Source organism: Oncorhynchus mykiss, chromosome 19, assembly GCF_057628025.1.
Source record: "Oncorhynchus mykiss isolate SJ-2025 chromosome 19, ASM5762802v1, whole genome shotgun sequence".
Taxonomy (NCBI): Eukaryota; Metazoa; Chordata; class Actinopteri; order Salmoniformes; family Salmonidae; genus Oncorhynchus; species Oncorhynchus mykiss.
In genome coordinates this window covers 3,275,593-3,300,874 of record NC_143040.1, presented here as the reverse complement: position 1 = coordinate 3,300,874, position 25,282 = coordinate 3,275,593, and the positions used below count along the sequence as shown (strand labels likewise).

General features: G+C 44.4%; 1 protein-coding gene across 1 annotated transcript in view; it reads left to right on the top strand.

Moving 5' to 3' along the window:
• Positions 1-265: 265 nt before the first annotated feature.
• LOC110516989 (serine/threonine-protein phosphatase 2A 55 kDa regulatory subunit B gamma isoform) overlaps positions 266-25,282 on the top strand; it is a 67,965-nt gene continuing 42,948 nt past the window's right edge. Inside the window, exon 1 of the mRNA XM_090209864.1 lies at positions 266-1,656. Within this exon, the coding sequence (XP_090065990.1) occupies positions 1,593-1,656 (64 nt within the window). The 5' untranslated portion in view covers positions 266-1,592. The remainder of the gene's footprint in view (positions 1,657-25,282) is intronic.

Genomic DNA, 25,282 nt, shown 5'->3' with positions numbered 1-25,282 from the left:
GTTCTCTCCACTGTTCCCTCTGCCGGTCACTTCCCTCTCATCACCTGCAGTGGGCGGAGTCGTGACTGAGAGCTGTGCTCTGGTTGGCTAAGCTGGAAAGAGGCTGCAGCGACAGACCCACAGCATCCTCTACTCTCGCTTTCTCCCTCTCTCCTTTTCGCGCATCCCGCCACCCTTCTCTCTCTCTCTCTCTCTCTTTCTCTCTCTCTCTCTCTCCTTTCCTCTCCACACAGAGACACACGTGCCCCTGCCTGCCTGCCTGCTCAGTGACACTGCAGTACAGAGGACATAGCAGCAGCAGACAGACAGACAGGCAGAGAGACACACAGGCAGACCGACACGCAGGCAGAGAGACAGGCAGGCAAAACAAGCCGACAGGCAGAACGTAGGAAGGTGTGTCGAGGCCTTGTCTCCTCTTCCTCCTCTTCCTCGAGTAGCAGAGATCCTGTTCTCCTGCGCTCTCCTTCAAGGACTTCCACACTCTGAGACCAAGAACTACTACTGCTACAGTTCCTGTTCCTGTTTGTTAACAAGGAAATACTGCTGCTACTACCGCTGCTGCTACAATTCCTGTTCCTGTTTGTTACCAAGGAAATACTCCTGCTACTACTGCTGCTGCTACAATTCCTGTTCCTGTTTGTTACCAAGGAAATACTACTGCTGCTACTACAGTTCCTGTTCCTGTTTGTTACCAAGGAAATACTCCTGCTACTATTACTACTGCTACAGTTCCTGTTTGTTACCAAGGAAATACTACTACTGCTACAGTTCCTGTTCCTGTTTGTTACCAAGGAAATACTACTACTGCTACAATTCCTGTTCCTGTTTGTTACCAAGGAAATACTACTACTGCTACAATTCCTGTTCCTGTTTGTTACCAAGGAAATACTACTACTGCTACAATTCCTGTTCCTGTTTGTTACCAAGGAAATACTACTACTGCTACAATTCCTGTTCCTGTTTGTTACCAAGGAAATACTACTACTGCTACAGTTCCTGTTCCTGTTTGTTACCAAGGAAATACTGCAGCGCAGTGGATATTATCACGGAGGAGTGCTACTCTCTCCCTCTCTTTCTCTCACACAGTCACAGGCAGACAAATGGACGACTCTCTCTAACAGCATATCAGTGGATTTCTCATTGTTTCGGGACTTCTCTTGCTGGCCTGGTGTGTGTAGTGGTGTGTGTAGTGGTGTGTGTAGTGGTGTGTGTTTTTATCAGAGGTCACGCCGCGTGCTGTGGGAGTGTGTGTGGGCGATCCACCTTCTCTCAGGTCCCCTCCCCTCTCATCCTTTTCTACCTAATCTCTCTCTCCCTCTCTCTCTCTCTCTCTCTCCACCCCCTCTCCTGTTCACCCTTCCGTCCCTCTCCACACCTCACCAAACTCCTTCCCTCTCTTCCCCCTCTCTCTCTCTCCATCCTCACCACACCTCTCCCTCTCTTCCCTCTATCCTCTCTATTCCTCCGCCCCTCCATATCCCACGATGCCTTGCCCCAGGCCACTGCGCTAGGCCCCAGCAGTATGGGCAGAGCCTGGGAGGGGAGAGAGAGCTCTGATTGGTCCAGGTCGGATCCCCCTTCCTTTGCTTTCAATGGGGGAGGACACCGAGAGCTCCAAAGTCAACCACAGCTTCCTGCGAGACTACGTCACCGAAGGTAGGCTTATAACACCTTTTTTTTTTTACCTTAAGTAGGTTTATAACACCTCTGTTATCTTAAGTATGTCTATAACACCTCTGTCACCATATGTAGGTTTATAATATCACTATGTTACCTTACATAGGTTTATAACACATATATTCTACCTATTCTACCTTAAGTAGGCTTATAACACCTTTTTTACCTTAAGTAGGTTTATAACACCTCTGTTATCTTAAGTAGGTTTATAACACCTCTGTCACCATATGTAGGTTTATAATATCACTATGTTACCTTACATAGGTTTATAATAGCTCTATGTCACCTTAAGTAGGTTTATAACACCTCTGTTATCTTAAGTAGGTTTATAACACTTCTGTTATCTTAAGTAGGTTTATAACACCTCTGTCACCATATGTAGGTTTATAACATCACTATGTTACCTTACATAGGTTTATAACAGCTATCTCTATGTCACCTTAAGTAGGTTTATAACACATCTATTCTACCTTAAGTAGGTTTATAATGGCTCTATGTCACCTTAAGTAGGTTTATAATACCACTATATAATCAAAGCTTATAATACATATATTTTACCTTAAGTAGGTCTATAATGGCTCTATGTCACATTAGGTAGGTTTATAATACCTCTATGTTAGATTATGTTTGCGTATTATAACTCTGTCAAGTTACGTAGACCTAGAGCGCCATTTAGTTTGCAAAGATGGGCTTCCAACACATCTCTGTTACCGAAGGTAGACTTCCAATATATCTCTGTTACCGAAGGTAGATTTCCAACACATCTCTGTTACCGAAGGTAGGCTTCCAACACATCTCTGTTACCGAAGGTAGGCTTCCAACACATCTCTGTTACCGAAGGTAGGCTTCCAACATATCTCTGTTACCGAAGGTAGGCTTCCAACATATCTCTGTTACAGAAGGTAGACTTACAACATATCTCTGTTACCGAAGGTAGGCTTCCAATATATCTCTGTTACCGAAGGTAGGCTTCCAACATATCTCTGTTACCGAAGGTAGGCTTCCAATATATCTCTGTTACCGAAGGTAGACTTACAACATATCTCTGTTACCGAAGGTAGGCTTCCAACACATCTCTGTTACCGAAGGTAGGCTTCCAATATATCTCTGTTACCGAAGGTAGGCTTCCAACATATCTCTGTTACCGAAGGTAGGCTTACAATATATCTCTGTTACCGAAGGTAGGCTTCCAACATATCTCTGTTACCGAAGGTAGGCTTCCAACATATCTCTGTTACCGAAGGTAGGCTTCCATCACATCTCTGTTACTGAAGGTAGGCTTCCAATATATCTCTGTTACTGAAGGTAGGCTTCCAACACATCTCTGTTACCGAAGGTAGGCTTTCAATATATCTCTGTTACCGAAGGTAAGCTTCCAACATATCTCTGTTACCGAAGGTAGGCTTCCAACACATCTCTGTTACCGAAGGTAGGCTTCCAACACATCTCTGTTACCGAAGGTAGGCTTACAACATATCTCTGTTACCGAAGATAGGCTTCCAACATATCTCTGTTACCAAAGGTAGGCTTCCAATATATCTCTGCTACCGAAGGTAGGCTTCCAATATATCTCTGTTACCGAAGGTAGGCTTCCAACACATCTCTGTTACCGAAGGTAGGCTTATAGCATATCTCTGTTACCGAAGGTAGGCTTATAGCATATCTCTGTTACCGAAGGTAGGCATCCAGCACCTCTTTTGTCAATTTAGGTATGTTTATAATACCTCTCTGTCCCCTTAGGTACACTAATAATGTAGGGGTACAACGGCACTACATGACAAAAGATAGGCCTACAACTAGTTTAGAATCAGAGATGTTTGTTTGAGAGAGAGAGAGAGTTAGGGGTTCAGAGCTGGACTCCTCCATGTTGCTGCCTGTCTCTGAACGTACATTATTAAGGACATTACCAGATATAGAGGTAATGTCCTTAAAACTGAGCCCAGAATAGACCTGCTTGTTGGAGCTTCACCTCTCATTATGACTGTGTGTGTTTTCTAGTCTACATCTGTGTGATGTGTGATCAATCAGTTTATTCCAGTTCAGAATGAAAATTATTCATTGTATTTTAGCAGCAACAGCTCCAATCTAGACAGATACAGTGCCTTGCGAAAGTATTCGGCCCCCTTGAACTTTGCGACCTTTTGCCACATTTCAGGCTTCAAACATAAAGATATAAAACTGTATTTTTTTGTGAAGAATCAACAACAAGTGGGATTAATCATGAAGTGGAACAACATTTATTGGATATTTCAATTTTTTTTAACAAATCAAAAACTGAAAAATTGGGCGTGCAAAATTATTCAGCCCCCTTAAGTTAATACTTTGTAGCGCCACCTTTTGCTGCGATTACAGCTGTAAGTCGCTTGGGGTATGTCTCTATCAGTTTTGCACATCGAGAGACTGAATTTTTTTCCCATTCCTGGTGGTTCTGAACCCTTATGGGGTAGTAACAGAATGATAGTAGGATGCTGACTCAGTGGTTCTGAACCCTTATGGGGTAGTAACATTATGATAGTAGGATGCTGACTCAGTGGTTCTGATCCCTTATGGGGTAGTAACAGTATGATAGTAGGATGCTGACTCAGTGGTTCTGAACCCTTATGGGGTAGTAACAGTATGATAGTAGGATGCTGACTCAGTGGTTCTGAACCCTTATGGGGTAGTAACAGTATGATAGTAGGATGCTGACTCAGTGGTTCTGATCCCTTATGGGGTAGTAACATTATGATAGTAGGATGCTGACTCAGTGGTTCTGATCCCTTATGGGGTAGTAACAGTATGATAGTAGGATGCTGACTCAGTGGTTCTGATCCCTTATGGGGTAGTAACAGAATGATAGTAGGATGCTGACTCAGTGGTTCTGAACCCTTATGGGGTAGTAACAGTATGATGCTGACTCAGTGGTTCTGAACCCTTATGGGGTAGTAACAGTATGATAGTAGGATGCTGACTCAGTGGTTCTGATCCCTTATGGGGTAGTAACAGTATGATAGTAGGATGCTGACTCAGTGGTTCTGATCCCTTATGGGGTAGTAACAGTATGATAGTAGGATGCTGACTCAGTGGTTCTGAACCCTTATGGGGTAGTAACAGTATGATAGTAGGATGCTGACTCAGTGGTTCTGAACCCTTATGGGGTAGTAACAGTATGATAGTAGGATGCTGACTCAGTGGTTCTGAACCCTTATGGGGTAGTAACAGTATGATAGTAGGATGCTGACTCAGTGGTTCTGAACCCTTATGGGGTAGTAACAGTATGATAGTAGGATGCTGACTCAGTGGTTCTGAACCCTTATGGGGTAGTAACAGTATGATAGTAGGATGCTGACTCAGTGGTTCTGAACCCTTATGGGGTTGTAACAGTAGGATGCTTACTCAGTGGTTCTGAACCCTTATGGGGTAGTAACAGTATGATAGTAGGATGCTGACTCAGTGGTTCTGATCCCTTATGGGGTAGTAACAGTATGATAGTAGGATGCTGACTCAGTGGTTCTGAACCCTTATGGGGTAGTAACAGTATGATAGTAGGATGCTGACTCAGTGGTTCTGAACCCTTATGGGGTAGTAACAGTATGATAGTAGGATGCTGACTCAGTGGTTCTGATCCCTTATGGGCTAGTAACAGTATGATAGTAGGATGCTGACTCAGTGGTTCTGAACCCTTATGGGGTAGTAACAGTATGATAGTAGGATGCTGACTCAGTGGTTCTGAACCCTTATGGGGTAAAAACAGTAGGATGCTGACTCAGTCGTTCTGAACCCTTATGGGGTAGTAACAGTATGATAGTAGGATGCTGACTCAGTGGTTCTGAACCCTTATGGGGTAGTAACAGTATGATAGTAGGATGCTGACTCAGTGGTTCTGAACCCTTATGGGGTAGTAACAGTATGATAGTAGGATGCTGACTCAGTGGTTCTGAACCCTTATGGGGTAGTAACAGAATGATAGTAGGATGCTGACTCAGTGGTTCTGAATCCTTATGGTGTAGTAACAGTATGATAGTAGGATGCTGACTCAATGGTTCTGAACCCTTATGGGGTAGTAACAGTATGATAGTAGGATGCTGACTCAGTGGTTCTGAACCCTTATGGGGTAGTAACAGTATGATAGTAGGATGCTGACTCAGTGGTTCTGATCCCTTATGGGGTAGTAACAGTATGATAGTAGGATGCTGACTCAGTGGTTCTGATCCCTTATGGGGTAGTAACAGTATGATAGTAGGATGCTGACTCAGTGGTTCTGAACCCTTATGGGGTAGTAACAGTATGATAGTAGGATGCTGACTCAGTGGTTCTGAACCCTTATGGGGTAGTAACAGTATGATAGTAGGATGCTGACTCAGTGGTTCTGAACCCTTATGGGGTAGTAACAGTATGATAGTAGGATGCTGACTCAGTGGTTCTGAACCCTTATGGGGTAGTAACAGAATGATAGTAGGATGCTGACTCAGTGGTTCTGAACCCTTATGGGGTAGTACCAGTATGATAGTAGGATGCTGACTCAGTGGTTCTGAACCCTTATGGGGTAGTAACAGAATGATAGTAGGATGCTGACTCAGTGGTTCTGAACCCTTATGGGGTAGTAACAGAATGATAGTAGGATGCTGACTCAGTGGTTCTGAACCCTTATGGGGTAGTAACAGTATGATAGTAGGATGCTGACTCAGTGGTTCTGATCCCTTATGGGGTAGTAACAGTATGATAGTAGGATGCTGACTCAGTGGTTCTGAACCCTTATGGGGTAGTAACAGTATGATAGTAGGATGCTGACTCAGTGGTTCTGAACCCTTATGGGGTAGTAACAGAATGATAGTAGGATGCTGACTCAGTGGTTCTGAACCCTTATGGGGTAGTAACAGTATGATAGTAGGATGCTGACTCAGTGGTTCTGATCCCTTATGGGGTAGTAACAGTATGATAGTAGGATGCTGACTCAGTGGTTCTGAACCCTTATGGGGTAGTAACAGAATGATAGTAGGATGCTGACTCAGTGGTTCTGAACCCTTATGGGGTAGTAACAGAATGATAGTAGGATGCTGACTCAGTGGTTCTGAACCCTTATGGGGTAGTAACAGAATGATAGTAGGATGCTGACTCAGTGGTTCTGATCCCTTATGGGGTAGTAACAGTATGATAGTAGGATGCTGACTCAGTGGTTCTGAACCCTTATGGGGTAGTAACAGTATGATAGTAGGATGCTGACTCAGTGGTTCTGAACCCTTATGGGGTAGTAACAGTATGATAGTAGGATGCTGACTCAGTGGTTCTGAACCCTTATGGGGTAGTAACAGTATGATAGTAGGATGCTGACTCAGTGGTTCTGAACCCTTATGGGGTAGTAACAGAATGATAGTAGGATGCTGACTCAGTGGTTCTGAACCCTTATGGGGTAGTACCAGTATGATAGTAGGATGCTGACTCAGTGGTTCTGAACCCTTATGGGGTAGTAACAGAATGATAGTAGGATGCTGACTCAGTGGTTCTGAACCCTTATGGGGTAGTAACAGAATGATAGTAGGATGCTGACTCAGTGGTTCTGAACCCTTATGGGGTAGTAACAGTATGATAGTAGGATGCTGACTCAGTGGTTCTGATCCCTTATGGGGTAGTAACAGTATGATAGTAGGATGCTGACTCAGTGGTTCTGAACCCTTATGGGGTAGTAACAGAATGATAGTAGGATGCTGACTCAGTGGTTCTGAACCCTTATGGGGTAGTAACAGAATGATAGTAGGATGCTGACTCAGTGGTTCTGAACCCTTATGGGGTAGTAACAGAATGATAGTAGGATGCTGACTCAGTGGTTCTGAACCCTTATGGGGTTGTAACAGTAGGATGCTGACTCAGTGGTTCTGAACCCTTATGGGGTAGTAACAGTATGATAGTAGGATGCTGACTCAGTGGTTCTGAACCCTTATGGGGTTGTAACAGTAGGATGCTGACTCAGTGGTTCTGAACCCTTATGGGGTAGTAACAGTATGATAGTAGGATGCTGACTCAGTGGTTCTGAACCCTTATGGGGTAGTAACAGTATGATAGTAGGATGCTGACTCAGTGGTTCTGAACCCTTATGGGGTAGTAACATAATGATAGTAGGATGCTGACTCAGTGGTTCTGAACCCTTATGGGGTAGTAACAGAATGATAGTAGGATGCTGACTCAGTGGTTCTGAACCCTTATGGGGTAGTAACAGAATGATAGTAGGATGCTGACTCAGTGGTTCTGAACCCTTATGGGGTTGTAACAGTAGGATGCTGACTCAGTGGTTCTGAACCCTTATGGGGTAGTAACAGTATGATAGTAGGATGCTGACTCAGTGGTTCTGAACCCTTATGGGGTTGTAACAGTAGGATGCTGACTCAGTGGTTCTGAACCCTTATGGGGTAGTAACAGTATGATAGTAGGATGCTGAGTCAGTGGTTCTGAACCCTTATGGGGTAGTAACAGTATGATAGTAGGATGCTGACTCAGTGGTTCTGAACCCTTATGGGGTAGTAACATAATGATAGTAGGATGCTGACTCAGTGGTTCTGAACCCTTATGGGGTAGTAACAGAATGATAGTAGGATGCTGACTCAGTGGTTCTGAACCCTTATGGGGTAGTAACAGAATGATAGTAGGATGCTGACTCAGTGGTTCTGAACCCTTATGGGGTAGTAACAGAATGAAAATAGGATGCTGACTCAGTGGTTCTGAACCCTTATGGGGTAGTAACAGAATGATAGTAGGATGCTGACTCAGTGGTTCTGAACCCTTATGGGGTAGTAACAGAATGATAGTAGGATGCTGACTCAGTGGTTCTGAACCCTTATGGGGTAGTAACAGAATGATAGTAGGATGCTGACTCAGTGGTTCTGAACCCTTATGGGGTAGTAACAGAATGATAGTAGGATGCTGACTCAGTGGTTCTGAACCCTTATGGGGTAGTAACAGAATGATAGTAGGATGCTGACTCAGTGGTTCTGAACCCTTATGGGGTAGTAACAGAATGATAGTAGGATGCTGACTCAGTGGTTCTGAACCCTTATGGGGTAGTAACAGAATGATAGTAGGATGCTGACTCAGTGGTTCTGAACCCTTATGGGGTAGTAACAGAATGATAGTAGGATGCTGACTCAGTGGTTCTGAACCCTTATGGGGTTGTAACAGTAGGATGCTGACTCAGTGGTTCTGAACCCTTATGGGGTAGTAACAGTATGATAGTAGGATGCTGACTCAGTGGTTCTGAACCCTTATGGGGTTGTAACAATAGGATGCTGACTCAGTGGTTCTGAACCCTTATGGGGTAGTAACAGTATGATAGTAGGATGCTGAGTCAGTGGTTCTGAACCCTTATGGGGTAGTAACAGTATGATAGTAGGATGCTGACTCAGTGGTTCTGAACCCTTATGGGGTAGTAACATAATGATAGTAGGATGCTGACTCAGTGGTTCTGAACCCTTATGGGGTAGTAACAGGATGATAGTAGGATGCTGACTCAGTGGTTCTGAACCCTTATGGGGTAGTAACAGAATGATAGTAGGATGCTGACTCAGTGGTTCTGAACCCTTATGGGGTAGTAACAGAATGATAATAGGATGCTGACTCAGTGGTTCTGAACCCTTATGGGGTAGTAACAGAATGATAGTAGGATGCTGACTCAGTGGTTATGAACCCTTATGGGGTAGTAACAGTATGATAGTAGGATGCTGACTCAGTGGTTCTGAACCCTTATGGGGTAGTACCAGTATGATAGTAGGATGCTGACTCAGTGGTTCTGAACCCTTATGGGGTAGTAACAGAATGATAGTAGGATGCTGACTCAGTGGTTCTGAACCCTTATGGGGTAGTAACAGTATGATGCTGACTCAGTGGTTCTGAACCCTTATGGGGTAGTAACAGTATGATAGTAGAATGCTGACTCAGTGGTTCTGAACCCTTATGGGGTAGTAACAGTATGATAGTAGGATGCTGACTCAGTGGTTCTGAACCCTTATGGGGTAGTAACAGTATGATAGTAGGATGCTGACTCAGTGGTTCTGAACCCTTATGGGGTAGTAACAGTATGATAGTAGGATGCTGACTCAGTGGTTCTGATCCCTTATGGGGTAGTAACAGTATGATAGTAGGATGCTGACTCAGTGGTTCTGATCCCTTATGGGCTAGTAACAGTATGATAGTAGGATGCTGACTCAGTGGTTCTGAACCCTTATGGGGTAGTAACAGTATGATAGTAGGATGCTGACTCAGTGGTTCTGATCCCTTATGGGCTAGTAACAGTATGATAGTAGGATGCTGACTCAGTGGTTCTGAACCCTTATGGGGTAAAAACAGTAGGATGCTGACTCAGTGGTTCTGAACCCTTATGGGGTAGTAACAGTATGATAGCAGGATGCTGACTCAGTGGTTCTGAACCCTTATGGGGTAGTAACAGTATGATAGTAGGATGCTGACTCAGTGGTTCTGAACCCTTATGGGGTAGTAACAGTATGATAGTAGGATGCTGACTCAGTGGTTCTGAACCCTTATGGTGTAGTAACAGTATGATAGTAGGATGCTGACTCAGTGGTTCTGAACCCTTATGGGGTTGTAACAGTAGGATGCTGACTCAGTGGTTCTGAACCCTTATGGGGTAGTAACAGTATGATAGTAGGATGCTGACTCAGTGGTTCTGAACCCTTATGGGATTGTAACAGTAGGATGCTGACTCAGTGGTTCTGAACCCTTATGGGGTAGTAACAGTATGATAGTAGGATGCTGACTCAGTGGTTCTGAACCCTTATGGGGTAGTAACAGTATGATAGTAGGATGCTGACTCAGTGGTTCTGAACCCTTATGGGGTAGTAACAGTATGATGCTGACTCAGTGGTTCTGAACCCTTATGGGGTAGTAACAGTATGATAGTAGGATGCTGACTCAGTGGTTCTGAACCCTTATGGGGTAGTAACAGTATGATAGTAGGATGCTGACTCAGTGGTTCTGAACCCTTATGGGGTAGTAACAGTATGATGCTTACTCAGTGGTTCTGAACCCTTATGGGGTTGTAACAGTATGACAGTAGGATGCTGACTCAGTGGTTCTGAACCCTTATGGGGTAGTAACAGTATGATGCTGACTCAGTGGTTCTGAACCCTTATGGGGTAGTAACAGTAGGATAGTAGGATGCTGACTCAGTGGTTCTGAACCCTTATGGGGTAGTAACAGAATGATAGTAGGATGCTGACTCAGTGGTTCTGAACCCTTATGGGGTAGTAACAGAATGATAGTAGGATGCTGACTCAGTGGTTCTGAACCCTTATGGGGTAGTAACAGAATGATAGTAGGATGCTGACTCAGTGGTTCTGAACCCTTATGGGGTAGTAACAGAATGATAGTAGGATGCTGACTCAGTGGTTCTGAACCCTTATGGGGTAGTAACAGAATGATAGTAGGATGCTGACTCAGTGGTTCTGAACCCTTATGGGGTAGTAACAGAATGATAGTAGGATGCTGACTCAGTGGTTCTGAACCCTTATGGGGTTGTAACAGTAGGATGCTGACTCAGTGGTTCTGAACCCTTATGGGGTAGTAACAGTATGATAGTAGGATGCTGACTCAGTGGTTCTGAACCCTTATGGTGTTGTAACAGTAGGATGCTGACTCAGTGGTTCTGAACCCTTATGGGGTAGTAACAGTATGATAGTAGGATGCTGACTCAGTGGTTCTGAACCCTTATGGGATTGTAACAGTAGGATGCTGACTCAGTGGTTCTGAACTCTTATGGGGTAGTAACAGTATGATAGTAGGCTGCTGACTCAGTGGTTCTGAACCCTTATGGGGTAGTAACAGTATGATAGTAGGATGCTGACTCAGTGGTTCTGATCCCTTATTGGCTAGTAACAGTATGATAGTAGGATGCTGACTCAGTGGTTCTGAACCCTTATGGGGTAGTAACAGTAGGATGCTGACTCAGTGGTTCTGAACCCTTATGGGGTAGTAACGGTATGATAGTAGGATGCTGGCTCAGTGGTTCTGAACCCTTATGGGGTAGTAACAGTATGATAGTAGGATGCTGACTCAGTGGTTCTGAACCCTTATGGGGTAGTAACAGTATGATGCTGACTCAGTGGTTCTGAACCCTTATGGGGTAGTAACAGTATGATAGTAGGATGCTGACTCAGTGGTTCTGAACCCTTATGGGGTAGTAACAGTATGATAGTATGATGCTTACTCAGTGGTTCTGAACCCTTATGGGGTTGTAACAGTATGACAGTAGGGTGCTGACTCAGTGGTTCTGAACCCTTATGGGGTAGTAACAGTATGATGCTGACTCAGTGGTTCTGAACCCTTATGGGGTAGTAACAGTAGGATAGTAGGATGCTGACTCAGTGGTTCTGAACCCTTATGGGGTAGTAACAGAATGATAGTAGGATGCTGACTCAGTGGTTCTGAACCCTTATGGGGTAGTAACAGAATGATAGTAGGATGCTGGCTCAGTGGTTCTGAACCCTTATGGGGTAGTAACAGAATGATAGTAGGATGCTGACTCAGTGGTTCTGAACCCTTATGGGGTAGTAACAGAATGATAGTAGGATGCTGACTCAGTGGTTCTGAACCCTTATGGGGTAGTAACAGAATGATAGTAGGATGCTGACTCAGTGGTTCTGAACCCTTATGGGGTAGTAACAGAATGATAGTAGGATGCTGACTCAGTGGTTCTGAACCCTTATGGGGTTGTAACAGTAGGATGCTGACTCAGTGGTTCTGAACCCTTATGGGGTAGTAACAGTATGATAGTAGGATGCTGACTCAGTGGTTCTGAACCCTTATGGGGTTGTAACAGTAGGATGCTGACTCAGTGGTTCTGAACCCTTATGGGGTAGTAACAGTATGATAGTAGGATGCTGAGTCAGTGGTTCTGAACCCTTATGGGGTAGTAACAGTATGATAGTAGGATGCTGACTCAGTGGTTCTGAACCCTTATGGGGTAGTAACAGAATGATAGTAGGATGCTGACTCAGTGGTTCTGAACCCTTATGGGGTAGTAACAGAATGATAGTAGGATGCTGACTCAGTGGTTCTGAACCCTTATGGGGTAGTAACAGAATGATAGTAGGATGCTGACTCAGTGGTTCTGAACCCTTATGGGGTAGTAACAGTATGATGCTGACTCAGTGGTTCTGAACCCTTATGGGGTAGTAACAGAATGATAGTAGGATGCTGACTCAGTGGTTCTGAACCCTTATGGGGTAGTAACAGAATGATAGTAGGATGCTGACTCAGTGGTTCTGAACCCTTATGGGGTAGTAACAGAATGATAGTAGGATGCTGACTCAGTGGTTCTGAACCCTTATGGGGTAGTAACAGAATGATAGTAGGATGCTGACTCAGTGGTTCTGAACCCTTATGGGGTTGTAACAGTAGGATGCTGACTCAGTGGTTCTGAACCCTTATGGGGTAGTAACAGTATGACAGTAGGATGCTGACTCAGTGGTTCTGAACCCTTATGGGGTAGTAACAGTATGATAGTAGGATGCTGACTCAGTGGTTCTGAACCCTTATGGGGTTGTAACAGTAGGATGCTTACTCAGTGGTTCTGAACCCTTATGGGGTAGTAACAGAATGATAGTAGGATGCTGACTCAGTGGTTCTGAATCCTTATGGGTTAGTAACAGTATGATAGTAGGATGCTGACTCAGTGGTTCTGAACCCTTATGGGGTAGTAACAGTATGATGCTGACTCAGTGGTTCTGAACCCTTATGGTGTAGTAACAGTATGATAGTAGGATGCTGACTCAGTGGTTCTGAACCCTTATGGGGTTGTAACAGTAGGATGCTGACTCAGTGGTTCTGAACCCTTATGGGGTAGTAACATAATGATAGTAGGATGCTGACTCAGTGGTTCTGAACCCTTATGGGGTAGTAACAGTATGATAGTAGGATGCTGACTCAGTGGTTCTGAACCCTTATGGGATAGTAACAGAATGATAGTAGGTTGCTGACTCAGTGGTTCTGAACCCTTATGGGGTAGTAACAGTATGATAGTAGGATGCTGACTCAGTGGTTCTGAACCCTTATGGGATTGTAACAGTAGGATGCTGACTCAGTGGTTCTGAACCCTTATGGGGTAGTAACAGTACGATAGTAGGATGCTGACTCAGTGGTTCTGAACCCTTATGGGGTAGTAACAGTAGGATGCTGACTCAGTGGTTCTGAACCCTTATGGTTTAGTAACAGTATGATAGTAGGATGCTGACTCAGTGGTTCTGATCCCTTATGGGGTAGTAACAGTATGATAGTAGGATGCTGACTCAGAGGTTCTGAACCCTTATGGGGTAGTAACAGTATGATAATAGGATGCTGACTCAGTGGTTCTGATCCCTTATGGGGTAGTAACAGTATGATAGTAGGATGCTGACTCAGTGGTTCTGAACCCTTATGGGGTAGTAACAGTATGATAGTAGGATGCTGACTCAGTGGTTCTGAACCCTTATGGGGTAGTAACAGTATGATAGTAGGATGCTGACTCAGTGGTTCTGATCCCTTATGGGCTAGTAACAGTATGATAGTAGGATGCTGACTCAGTGGTTCTGAACCCTTATGGGGTAGTAACAGTATGATAGTAGGATGCTGACTCAGTGGTTCTGAACCCTTATGGGGTAAAAACAGTAGGATGCTGACTCAGTCGTTCTGAACCCTTATGGGGTAGTAACAGTATGATAGTAGGATGCTGACTCAGTGGTTCTGAACCCTTATGGGGTAGTAACAGTATGATAGTAGGATGCTGACTCAGTGGTTCTGAACCCTTATGGGGTAGTAACAGTATGATAGTAGGATGCTGACTCAGTGGTTCTGAACCCTTATGGGGTAGTAACAGAATGATAGTAGGATGCTGACTCAGTGGTTCTGAATCCTTATGGTGTAGTAACAGTATGATAGTAGGATGCTGACTCAATGGTTCTGAACCCTTATGGGGTAGTAACAGTATGATAGTAGGATGCTGACTCAGTGGTTCTGAACCCTTATGGGGTAGTAACAGTATGATAGTAGGATGCTGACTCAGTGGTTCTGATCCCTTATGGGGTAGTAACAGTATGATAGTAGGATGCTGACTCAGTGGTTCTGATCCCTTATGGGGTAGTAACAGTATGATAGTAGGATGCTGACTCAGTGGTTCTGAACCCTTATGGGGTAGTAACAGTATGATAGTAGGATGCTGACTCAGTGGTTCTGAACCCTTATGGGGTAGTAACAGTATGATAGTAGGATGCTGACTCAGTGGTTCTGAACCCTTATGGGGTAGTAACAGTATGATAGTAGGATGCTGACTCAGTGGTTCTGAACCCTTATGGGGTAGTAACAGAATGATAGTAGGATGCTGACTCAGTGGTTCTGAACCCTTATGGGGTAGTACCAGTATGATAGTAGGATGCTGACTCAGTGGTTCTGAACCCTTATGGGGTAGTAACAGAATGATAGTAGGATGCTGACTCAGTGGTTCTGAACCCTTATGGGGTAGTAACAGAATGATAGTAGGATGCTGACTCAGTGGTTCTGAACCCTTATGGGGTAGTAACAGTATGATAGTAGGATGCTGACTCAGTGGTTCTGATCCCTTATGGGGTAGTAACAGTATGATAGTAGGATGCTGACTCAGTGGTTCTGAACCCTTATGGGGTAGTAACAGTATGATAGTAGGATGCTGACTCAGTGGTTCTGAACCCTTATGGGGTAGTAACAGAATGATAGTAGGATGCTGACTCAGTGGTTCTGAACCCTTATGGGGTAGTAACAGTATGATAGTAGGATGCTGACTCAGTGGTTCTGATCCCTTATGGGGTAGTAACAGTATGATAGTAGGATGCTGACTCAGTGGTTCTGAACCCTTATGGGGTAGTAACAGAATGATAGTAGGATGCTGACTCAGTGGTTCTGAACCCTTATGGGGTAGTAACAGAATGATAGTAGGATGCTGACTCAGTGGTTCTGAACCCTTATGGGGTAGTAACAGAATGATAGTAGGATGCTGACTCAGTGGTTCTGATCCCTTATGGGGTAGTAACAGTATGATAGTAGGATGCTGACTCAGTGGTTCTGAACCCTTATGGGGTAGTAACAGTATGATAGTAGGATGCTGACTCAGTGGTTCTGAACCCTTATGGGGTAGTAACAGTATGATAGTAGGATGCTGACTCAGTGGTTCTGAACCCTTATGGGGTAGTAACAGTATGATAGTAGGATGCTGACTCAGTGGTTCTGAACCCTTATGGGGTAGTAACAGAATGATAGTAGGATGCTGACTCAGTGGTTCTGAACCCTTATGGGGCAGTACCAGTATGATAGTAGGATGCTGACTCAGTGGTTCTGAACCCTTATGGGGTAGTAACAGAATGATAGTAGGATGCTGACTCAGTGGTTCTGAACCCTTATGGGGTAGTAACAGAATGATAGTAGGATGCTGACTCAGTGGTTCTGAACCCTTATGGGGTAGTAACAGTATGATAGTAGGATGCTGACTCAGTGGTTCTGATCCCTTATGGGGTAGTAACAGTATGATAGTAGGATGCTGACTCAGTGGTTCTGAACCCTTATGGGGTAGTAACAGTATGATAGTAGGATGCTGACTCAGTGGTTCTGAACCCTTATGGGGTAGTAACAGAATGATAGTAGGATGCTGACTCAGTGGTTCTGAACCCTTATGGGGTAGTAACAGTATGATAGTAGGATGCTGACTCAGTGGTTCTGATCCCTTATGGGGTAGTAACAGTATGATAGTAGGATGCTGACTCAGTGGTTCTGAACCCTTATGGGGTAGTAACAGAATGATAGTAGGATGCTGACTCAGTGGTTCTGAACCCTTATGGGGTAGTAACAGAATGATAGTAGGATGCTGACTCAGTGGTTCTGAACCCTTATGGGGTAGTAACAGAATGATAGTAGGATGCTGACTCAGTGGTTCTGAACCCTTATGGGGTAGTAACAGTATGATAGTAGGATGCTGACTCAGTGGTTCTGAACCCTTATGGGGTTGTAACAGTAGGATGCTGACTCAGTGGTTCTGAACCCTTATGGGGTAGTAACAGTATGATAGTAGGATGCTGACTCAGTGGTTCTGAACCCTTATGGGGTTGTAACAGTAGGATGCTGACTCAGTGGTTCTGAACCCTTATGGGGTAGTAACAGTATGATAGTAGGATGCTGACTCAGTGGTTCTGATCCCTTATGGGGTAGTAACAGTATGATAGTAGGATGCTGACTCAGAGGTTCTGAACCCTTATGGGGTAGTAACAGTATGATAATAGGATGCTGACTCAGTGGTTCTGATCTCTTATGGGGTAGTAACAGTATGATAGTAGGATGCTGACTCAGTGGTTCTGAACCCTTATGGGGTAGTAACAGTATGATAGTAGGATGCTGACTCAGTGGTTCTGAACCCTTATGGGGTAGTAACAGTATGATAGTAGGATGCTGACTCAGTGGTTCTGATCCCTTATGGGCTAGTAACAGTATGATAGTAGGATGCTGACTCAGTGGTTCTGAACCCTTATGGGGTAGTAACAGTATGATAGTAGGATGCTGACTCAGTGGTTCTGAACCCTTATGGGGTAAAAACAGTAGGATGCTGACTCAGTCGTTCTGAACCCTTATGGGGTAGTAACAGTATGATAGTAGGATGCTGACTCAGTGGTTCTGAACCCTTATGGGGTAGTAACAGTATGATAGTAGGATGCTGACTCAGTGGTTCTGAACCCTTATGGGGTAGTAACAGTATGATAGTAGGATGCTGACTCAGTGGTTCTGAACCCTTATGGGGTAGTAACAGAATGATAGTAGGATGCTGACTCAGTGGTTCTGAATCCTTATGGTGTAGTAACAGTATGATAGTAGGATGCTGACTCAATGGTTCTGAACCCTTATGGGGTAGTAACAGTATGATAGTAGGATGCTGACTCAGTGGTTCTGAACCCTTATGGGGTAGTAACAGTATGATAGTAGGATGCTGACTCAGTGGTTCTGATCCCTTATGGGGTAGTAACAGTATGATAGTAGGATGCTGACTCAGTGGTTCTGATCCCTTATGGGGTAGTAACAGTATGATAGTAGGATGCTGACTCAGTGGTTCTGAACCCTTATGGGGTAGTAACAGTATGATAGTAGGATGCTGACTCAGTGGTTCTGAACCCTTATGGGGTAGTAACAGTATGATAGTAGGATGCTGACTCAGTGGTTCTGAACCCTTATGGGGTAGTAACAGTATGATAGTAGGATGCTGACTCAGTGGTTCTGAACCCTTATGGGGTAGTAACAGAATGATAGTAGGATGCTGACTCAGTGGTTCTGAACCCTTATGGGGTAGTACCAGTATGATAGTAGGATGCTGACTCAGTGGTTCTGAACCCTTATGGGGTAGTAACAGAATGATAGTAGGATGCTGACTCAGTGGTTCTGAACCCTTATGGGGTAGTAACAGAATGATAGTAGGATGCTGACTCAGTGGTTCTGAACCCTTATGGGGTAGTAACAGTATGATAGTAGGATGCTGACTCAGTGGTTCTGATCCCTTATGGGGTAGTAACAGTATGATAGTAGGATGCTGACTCAGTGGTTCTGAACCCTTATGGGGTAGTAACAGTATGATAGTAGGATGCTGACTCAGTGGTTCTGAACCCTTATGGGGTAGTAACAGAATGATAGTAGGATGCTGACTCAGTGGTTCTGAACCCTTATGGGGTAGTAACAGTATGATAGTAGGATGCTGACTCAGTGGTTCTGATCCCTTATGGGATAGTAACAGTATGATAGTAGGATGCTGACTCAGTGGTTCTGAACCCTTATGGGGTAGTAACAGAATGATAGTAGGATGCTGACTCAGTGGTTCTGAACCCTTATGGGGTAGTAACAGAATGATAGTAGGATGCTGACTCAGTGGTTCTGAACCCTTATGGGGTAGTAACAGAATGATAGTAGGATGCTGACTCAGTGGTTCTGATCCCTTATGGGGTAGTAACAGTATGATAGTAGGATGCTGACTCAGTGGTTCTGAACCCTTATGGGGTAGTAACAGTATGATAGTAGGATGCTGACTCAGTGGTTCTGAACCCTTATGGGGTAGTAACAGTATGATAGTAGGATGCTGACTCAGTGGTTCTGAACCCTTATGGGGTAGTAACAGTATGATAGTAGGATGCTGACTCAGTGGTTCTGAACCCTTATGGGGTAGTAACAGAATGATAGTAGGATGCTGACTCAGTGGTTCTGAACCCTTATGGGGCAGTACCAGTATGATAGTAGGATGCTGACTCAGTGGTTCTGAACCCTTATGGGGTAGTAACAGAATGATAGTAGGATGCTGACTCAGTGGTTCTGAACCCTTATGGGGTAGTAACAGAATGATAGTAGGATGCTGACTCAGTGGTTCTGAACCCTTATGGGGTAGTAACAGTATAATAGTAGGATGCTGACTCAGTGGTTCTGATCCCTTATGGGGTAGTAACAGTATGATAGTAGGATGCTGACTCAGTGGTTCTGAACCCTTATGGGGTAGTAACAGTATGATAGTAGGATGCTGACTCAGTGGTTCTGAACCCTTATGGGGTAGTAACAGAATGATAGTAGGATGCTGACTCAGTGGTTCTGAACCCTTATGGGGTAGTAACAGTATGATAGTAGGATGCTGACTCAGTGGTTCTGATCCCTTATGGGGTAGTAACAGTATGATAGTAGGATGCTGACTCAGTGGTTCTGAACCCTTATGGGGTAGTAACAGAATGATAGTAGGATGCTGACTCAGTGGTTCTGAGCCCTTATGGGGTTGTAACAGTAGGATGCTGACTCAGTGGTTCTGAACCCTTATGGGGCAGTACCAGTATGATAGTAGGATGCTGACTCAGTGGTTCTGAACCCTTATGGGGTAGTAACAGAATGATAGTAGGATGCTGACTCAGTGGTTCTGAACCCTTATGGGGTTGTAACAGTAGGATGCTGACTCAGTGGTTCTGAACCCTTATGGGGTAGTAACAGTATGATAGTGGGATGCTGACTCAGTGGTTCTGAACCCTTATGGGGTTGTAACAGTAGGATGCTGACTCAGTGGTTCTGAACCCTTATGGGGTAGTAACAGTATGATAGTAGGATGCTGACTCAGTGGTTCTGAACCCTTATGGGGTAGTAACAGTATGATAGTAGGATGCTGACTCAGTGGTTCTGAACCCTTATGGGGTAGTAACATAATGATAGTAGGATGCTGACTCAGTGGTTCTGAACCCTTATGGGGTAGTAACAGAATGATAGTAGGATGCTGACTCAGTGGTTCTGAACCCTTATGGGGTAGTAACAGAATGATAGTAGGATGCTGACTCAGTGGTTCTGAACCCTTATGGGGTTGTAACAGTAGGATGCTGACTCAGTGGTTCTGAACCCTTATGGGGTAGTAACAGTATGATAGTAGGATGCTGACTCAGTGGTTCTGAACCCTTATGGGGTTGTAACAGTAGGATGCTGACTCAGTGGTTCTGAACCCTTATGGGGTAGTAACAGTATGATAGTAGGATGCTGAGTCAGTGGTTCTGAACCCTTATGGGGTAGTAACAGTATGATAGTAGGATGCTGACTCAGTGGTTCTGAACCCTTATGGGGTAGTAACATAATGATAGTAGGATGCTGACTCAGTGGTTCTGAACCCTTATGGGGTAGTAACAGAATGATAGTAGGATGCTGACTCAGTGGTTCTGAACCCTTATGGGGTAGTAACAGAATGATAGTAGGATGCTGACTCAGTGGTTCTGAACCCTTATGGGGTAGTAACAGAATGATAATAGGATGCTGACTCAGTGGTTCTGAACCCTTATGGGGTAGTAACAGAATGATAGTAGGATGCTGACTCAGTGGTTCTGAACCCTTATGGGGTAGTAACAGAATGATAGTAGGATGCTGACTCAGTGGTTCTGAACCCTTATGGGGTAGTAACAGAATGATAGTAGGATGCTGACTCAGTGGTTCTGAACCCTTATGGGGTAGTAACAGAATGATAGTAGGATGCTGACTCAGTGGTTCTGAACCCTTATGGGGTAGTAACAGAATGATAGTAGGATGCTGACTCAGTGGTTCTGAACCCTTATGGGGTAGTAACAGAATGATAGTAGGATGCTGACTCAGTGGTTCTGAACCCTTATGGGGTAGTAACAGAATGATAGTAGGATGCTGACTCAGTGGTTCTGAACCCTTATGGGGTAGTAACAGAATGATAGTAGGATGCTGACTCAGTGGTTCTGAACCCTTATGGGGTTGTAACAGTAGGATGCTGACTCAGTGGTTCTGAACCCTTATGGGGTAGTAACAGTATGATAGTAGGATGCTGACTCAGTGGTTCTGAACCCTTATGGGGTTGTAACAGTAGGATGCTGACTCAGTGGTTCTGAACCCTTATGGGGTAGTAACAGTATGATAGTAGGATGCTGAGTCAGTGGTTCTGAACCCTTATGGGGTAGTAACAGTATGATAGTAGGATGCTGACTCAGTGGTTCTGAACCCTTATGGGGTAGTAACATAATGATAGTAGGATGCTGACTCAGTGGTTCTGAACCCTTATGGGGTAGTAACAGAATGATAGTAGGATGCTGACTCAGTGGTTCTGAACCCTTATGGGGTAGTAACAGAATGATAGTAGGATGCTGACTCAGTGGTTCTGAACCCTTATGGGGTAGTAACAGAATGATAATAGGATGCTGACTCAGTGGTTCTGAACCCTTATGGGGTAGTAACAGAATGATAGTAGGATGCTGACTCAGTGGTTATGAACCCTTATGGGGTAGTAACAGTATGATAGTAGGATGCTGACTCAGTGGTTCTGAACCCTTATGGGGTAGTACCAGTATGATAGTAGGATGCTGACTCAGTGGTTCTGAACCCTTATGGGGTAGTAACAGAATGATAGTAGGATGCTGACTCAGTGGTTCTGAACCCTTATGGGGTAGTAACAGTATGATAGTAGGATGCTGACTCAGTGGTTCTAAACCCTTATGGGGTAGTAACAGTATGATGCTGACTCAGTGGTTCTGAACCCTTATGGGGTAGTAACAGTATGATAGTAGGATGCTGACTCAGTGGTTCTGAACCCTTATGGGGTAGTAACAGTATGATAGTAGGATGCTGACTCAGTGGTTCTGAACCCTTATGGGGTAGTAACAGTATGATAGTAGGATGCTGACTCAGTGGTTCTGAACCCTTATGGGGTAGTAACAGTATGATAGTAGGATGCTGACTCAGTGGTTCTGATCCCTTATGGGGTAGTAACAGTATGATAGTAGGATGCTGACTCAGTGGTTCTGATCCCTTATGGGCTAGTAACAGTATGATAGTAGGATGCTGACTCAGTGGTTCTGAACCCTTATGGGGTAGTAACAGTATGATAGTAGGATGCTGACTCAGTGGTTCTGATCCCTTATGGGCTAGTAACAGTATGATAGTAGGATGCTGACTCAGTGGTTCTGAACCCTTATGGGGTAAAAACAGTAGGATGCTGACTCAGTGGTTCTGAACCCTTATGGGGTAGTAACAGTATGATAGCAGGATGCTGACTCAGTGGTTCTGAACCCTTATGGGGTAGTAACAGTATGATAGTAGGATGCTGACTCAGAGGTTCTGAACCCTTATGGGGTAGTAACAGTATGATAATAGGATGCTGACTCAGTGGTTCTGATCCCTTATGGGGTAGTAACAGTATGATAGTAGGATGCTGACTCAGTGGTTCTGAACCCTTATGGGGTAGTAACAGTATGATAGTAGGATGCTGACTCAGTGGTTCTGAACCCTTATGGGGTAGTAACAGTATGATAGTAGGATGCTGACTCAGTGGTTCTGATCCCTTATGGGCTAGTAACAGTATGATAGTAGGATGCTGACTCAGTGGTTCTGAACCCTTATGGGGTAGTAACAGTATGATAGTAGGATGCTGACTCAGTGGTTCTGAACCCTTATGGGGTAAAAACAGTAGGATGCTGACTCAGTCGTTCTGAACCCTTATGGGGTAGTAACAGTATGATAGTAGGATGCTGACTCAGTGGTTCTGAACCCTTATGGGGTAGTAACAGTATGATAGTAGGATGCTGACTCAGTGGTTCTGAACCCTTATGGGGTAGTAACAGTATGATAGTAGGATGCTGACTCAGTGGTTCTGAACCCTTATGGGGTAGTAACAGAATGATAGTAGGATGCTGACTCAGTGGTTCTGAATCCTTATGGTGTAGTAACAGTATGATAGTAGGATGCTGACTCAATGGTTCTGAACCCTTATGGGGTAGTAACAGTATGATAGTAGGATGCTGACTCAGTGGTTCTGAACCCTTATGGGGTAGTAACAGTATGATAGTAGGATGCTGACTCAGTGGTTCTGATCCCTTATGGGGTAGTAACAGTATGATAGTAGGATGCTGACTCAGTGGTTCTGATCCCTTATGGGGTAGTAACAGTATGATAGTAGGATGCTGACTCAGTGGTTCTGAACCCTTATGGGGTAGTAACAGTATGATAGTAGGATGCTGACTCAGTGGTTCTGAACCCTTATGGGGTAGTAACAGTATGATAGTAGGATGCTGACTCAGTGGTTCTGAACCCTTATGGGGTAGTAACAGTATGATAGTAGGATGCTGACTCAGTGGTTCTGAACCCTTATGGGGTAGTAACAGAATGATAGTAGGATGCTGACTCAGTGGTTCTGAACCCTTATGGGGTAGTACCAGTATGATAGTAGGATGCTGACTCAGTGGTTCTGAACCCTTATGGGGTAGTAACAGAATGATAGTAGGATGCTGACTCAGTGGTTCTGAACCCTTATGGGGTAGTAACAGAATGATAGTAGGATGCTGACTCAGTGGTTCTGAACCCTTATGGGGTAGTAACAGTATGATAGTAGGATGCTGACTCAGTGGTTCTGATCCCTTATGGGGTAGTAACAGTATGATAGTAGGATGCTGACTCAGTGGTTCTGAACCCTTATGGGGTAGTAACAGTATGATAGTAGGATGCTGACTCAGTGGTTCTGAACCCTTATGGGGTAGTAACAGAATGATAGTAGGATGCTGACTCAGTGGTTCTGAACCCTTATGGGGTAGTAACAGAATGATAGTAGGATGCTGACTCAGTGGTTCTGAACCCTTATGGGGTAGTAACAGAATGATAGTAGGATGCTGACTCAGTGGTTCTGAACCCTTATGGGGTAGTAACAGAATGATAATAGGATGCTGACTCAGTGGTTCTGAACCCTTATGGGGTAGTAACAGAATGATAGTAGGATGCTGACTCAGTGGTTATGAACCCTTATGGGGTAGTAACAGTATGATAGTAGGATGCTGACTCAGTGGTTCTGAACCCTTATGGGGTAGTACCAGTATGATAGTAGGATGCTGACTCAGTGGTTCTGAACCCTTATGGGGTAGTAACAGAATGATAGTAGGATGCTGACTCAGTGGTTCTGAACCCTTATGGGGTAGTAACAGTATGATAGTAGGATGCTGACTCAGTGGTTCTAAACCCTTATGGGGTAGTAACAGTATGATGCTGACTCAGTGGTTCTGAACCCTTATGGGGTAGTAACAGTATGATAGTAGGATGCTGACTCAGTGGTTCTGAACCCTTATGGGGTAGTAACAGTATGATAGTAGGATGCTGACTCAGTGGTTCTGAACCCTTATGGGGTAGTAACAGTATGATAGTAGGATGCTGACTCAGTGGTTCTGAACCCTTATGGGGTAGTAACAGTATGATAGTAGGATGCTGACTCAGTGGTTCTGATCCCTTATGGGGTAGTAACAGTATGATAGTAGGATGCTGACTCAGTGGTTCTGATCCCTTATGGGCTAGTAACAGTATGATAGTAGGATGCTGACTCAGTGGTTCTGAACCCTTATGGGGTAGTAACAGTATGATAGTAGGATGCTGACTCAGTGGTTCTGATCCCTTATGGGCTAGTAACAGTATGATAGTAGGATGCTGACTCAGTGGTTCTGAACCCTTATGGGGTAAAAACAGTAGGATGCTGACTCAGTGGTTCTGAACCCTTATGGGGTAGTAACAGTATGATAGCAGGATGCTGACTCAGTGGTTCTGAACCCTTATGGGGTAAAAACAGTAGGATGCTGACTCAGTGGTTCTGAACCCTTATGGGGTAGTAACAGTATGATAGCAGGATGCTGACTCAGTGGTTCTGATCCCTTATGGGCTAGTAACAGTATGATAGTAGGATGCTGACTCAGTGGTTCTGAACCCTTATGGGGTAAAAACAGTAGGATGCTGACTCAGTGGTTCTGAACCCTTATGGGGTAGTAACAGTATGATAGCAGGATGCTGACTCAGTGGTTCTGAACCCTTATGGGGTAGTAACAGTATGATAGTAGGATGCTGACTCAGAGGTTCTGAACCCTTATGGGGTAGTAACAGTATGATAATAGGATGCTGACTCAGTGGTTCTGATCCCTTATGGGGTAGTAACAGTATGATAGTAGGATGCTGACTCAGTGGTTCTGAACCCTTATGGGGTAGTAACAGTATGATAGTAGGATGCTGACTCAGTGGTTCTGAACCCTTATGGGGTAGTAACAGTATGATAGTAGGATGCTGACTCAGTGGTTCTGATCCCTTATGGGCTAGTAAC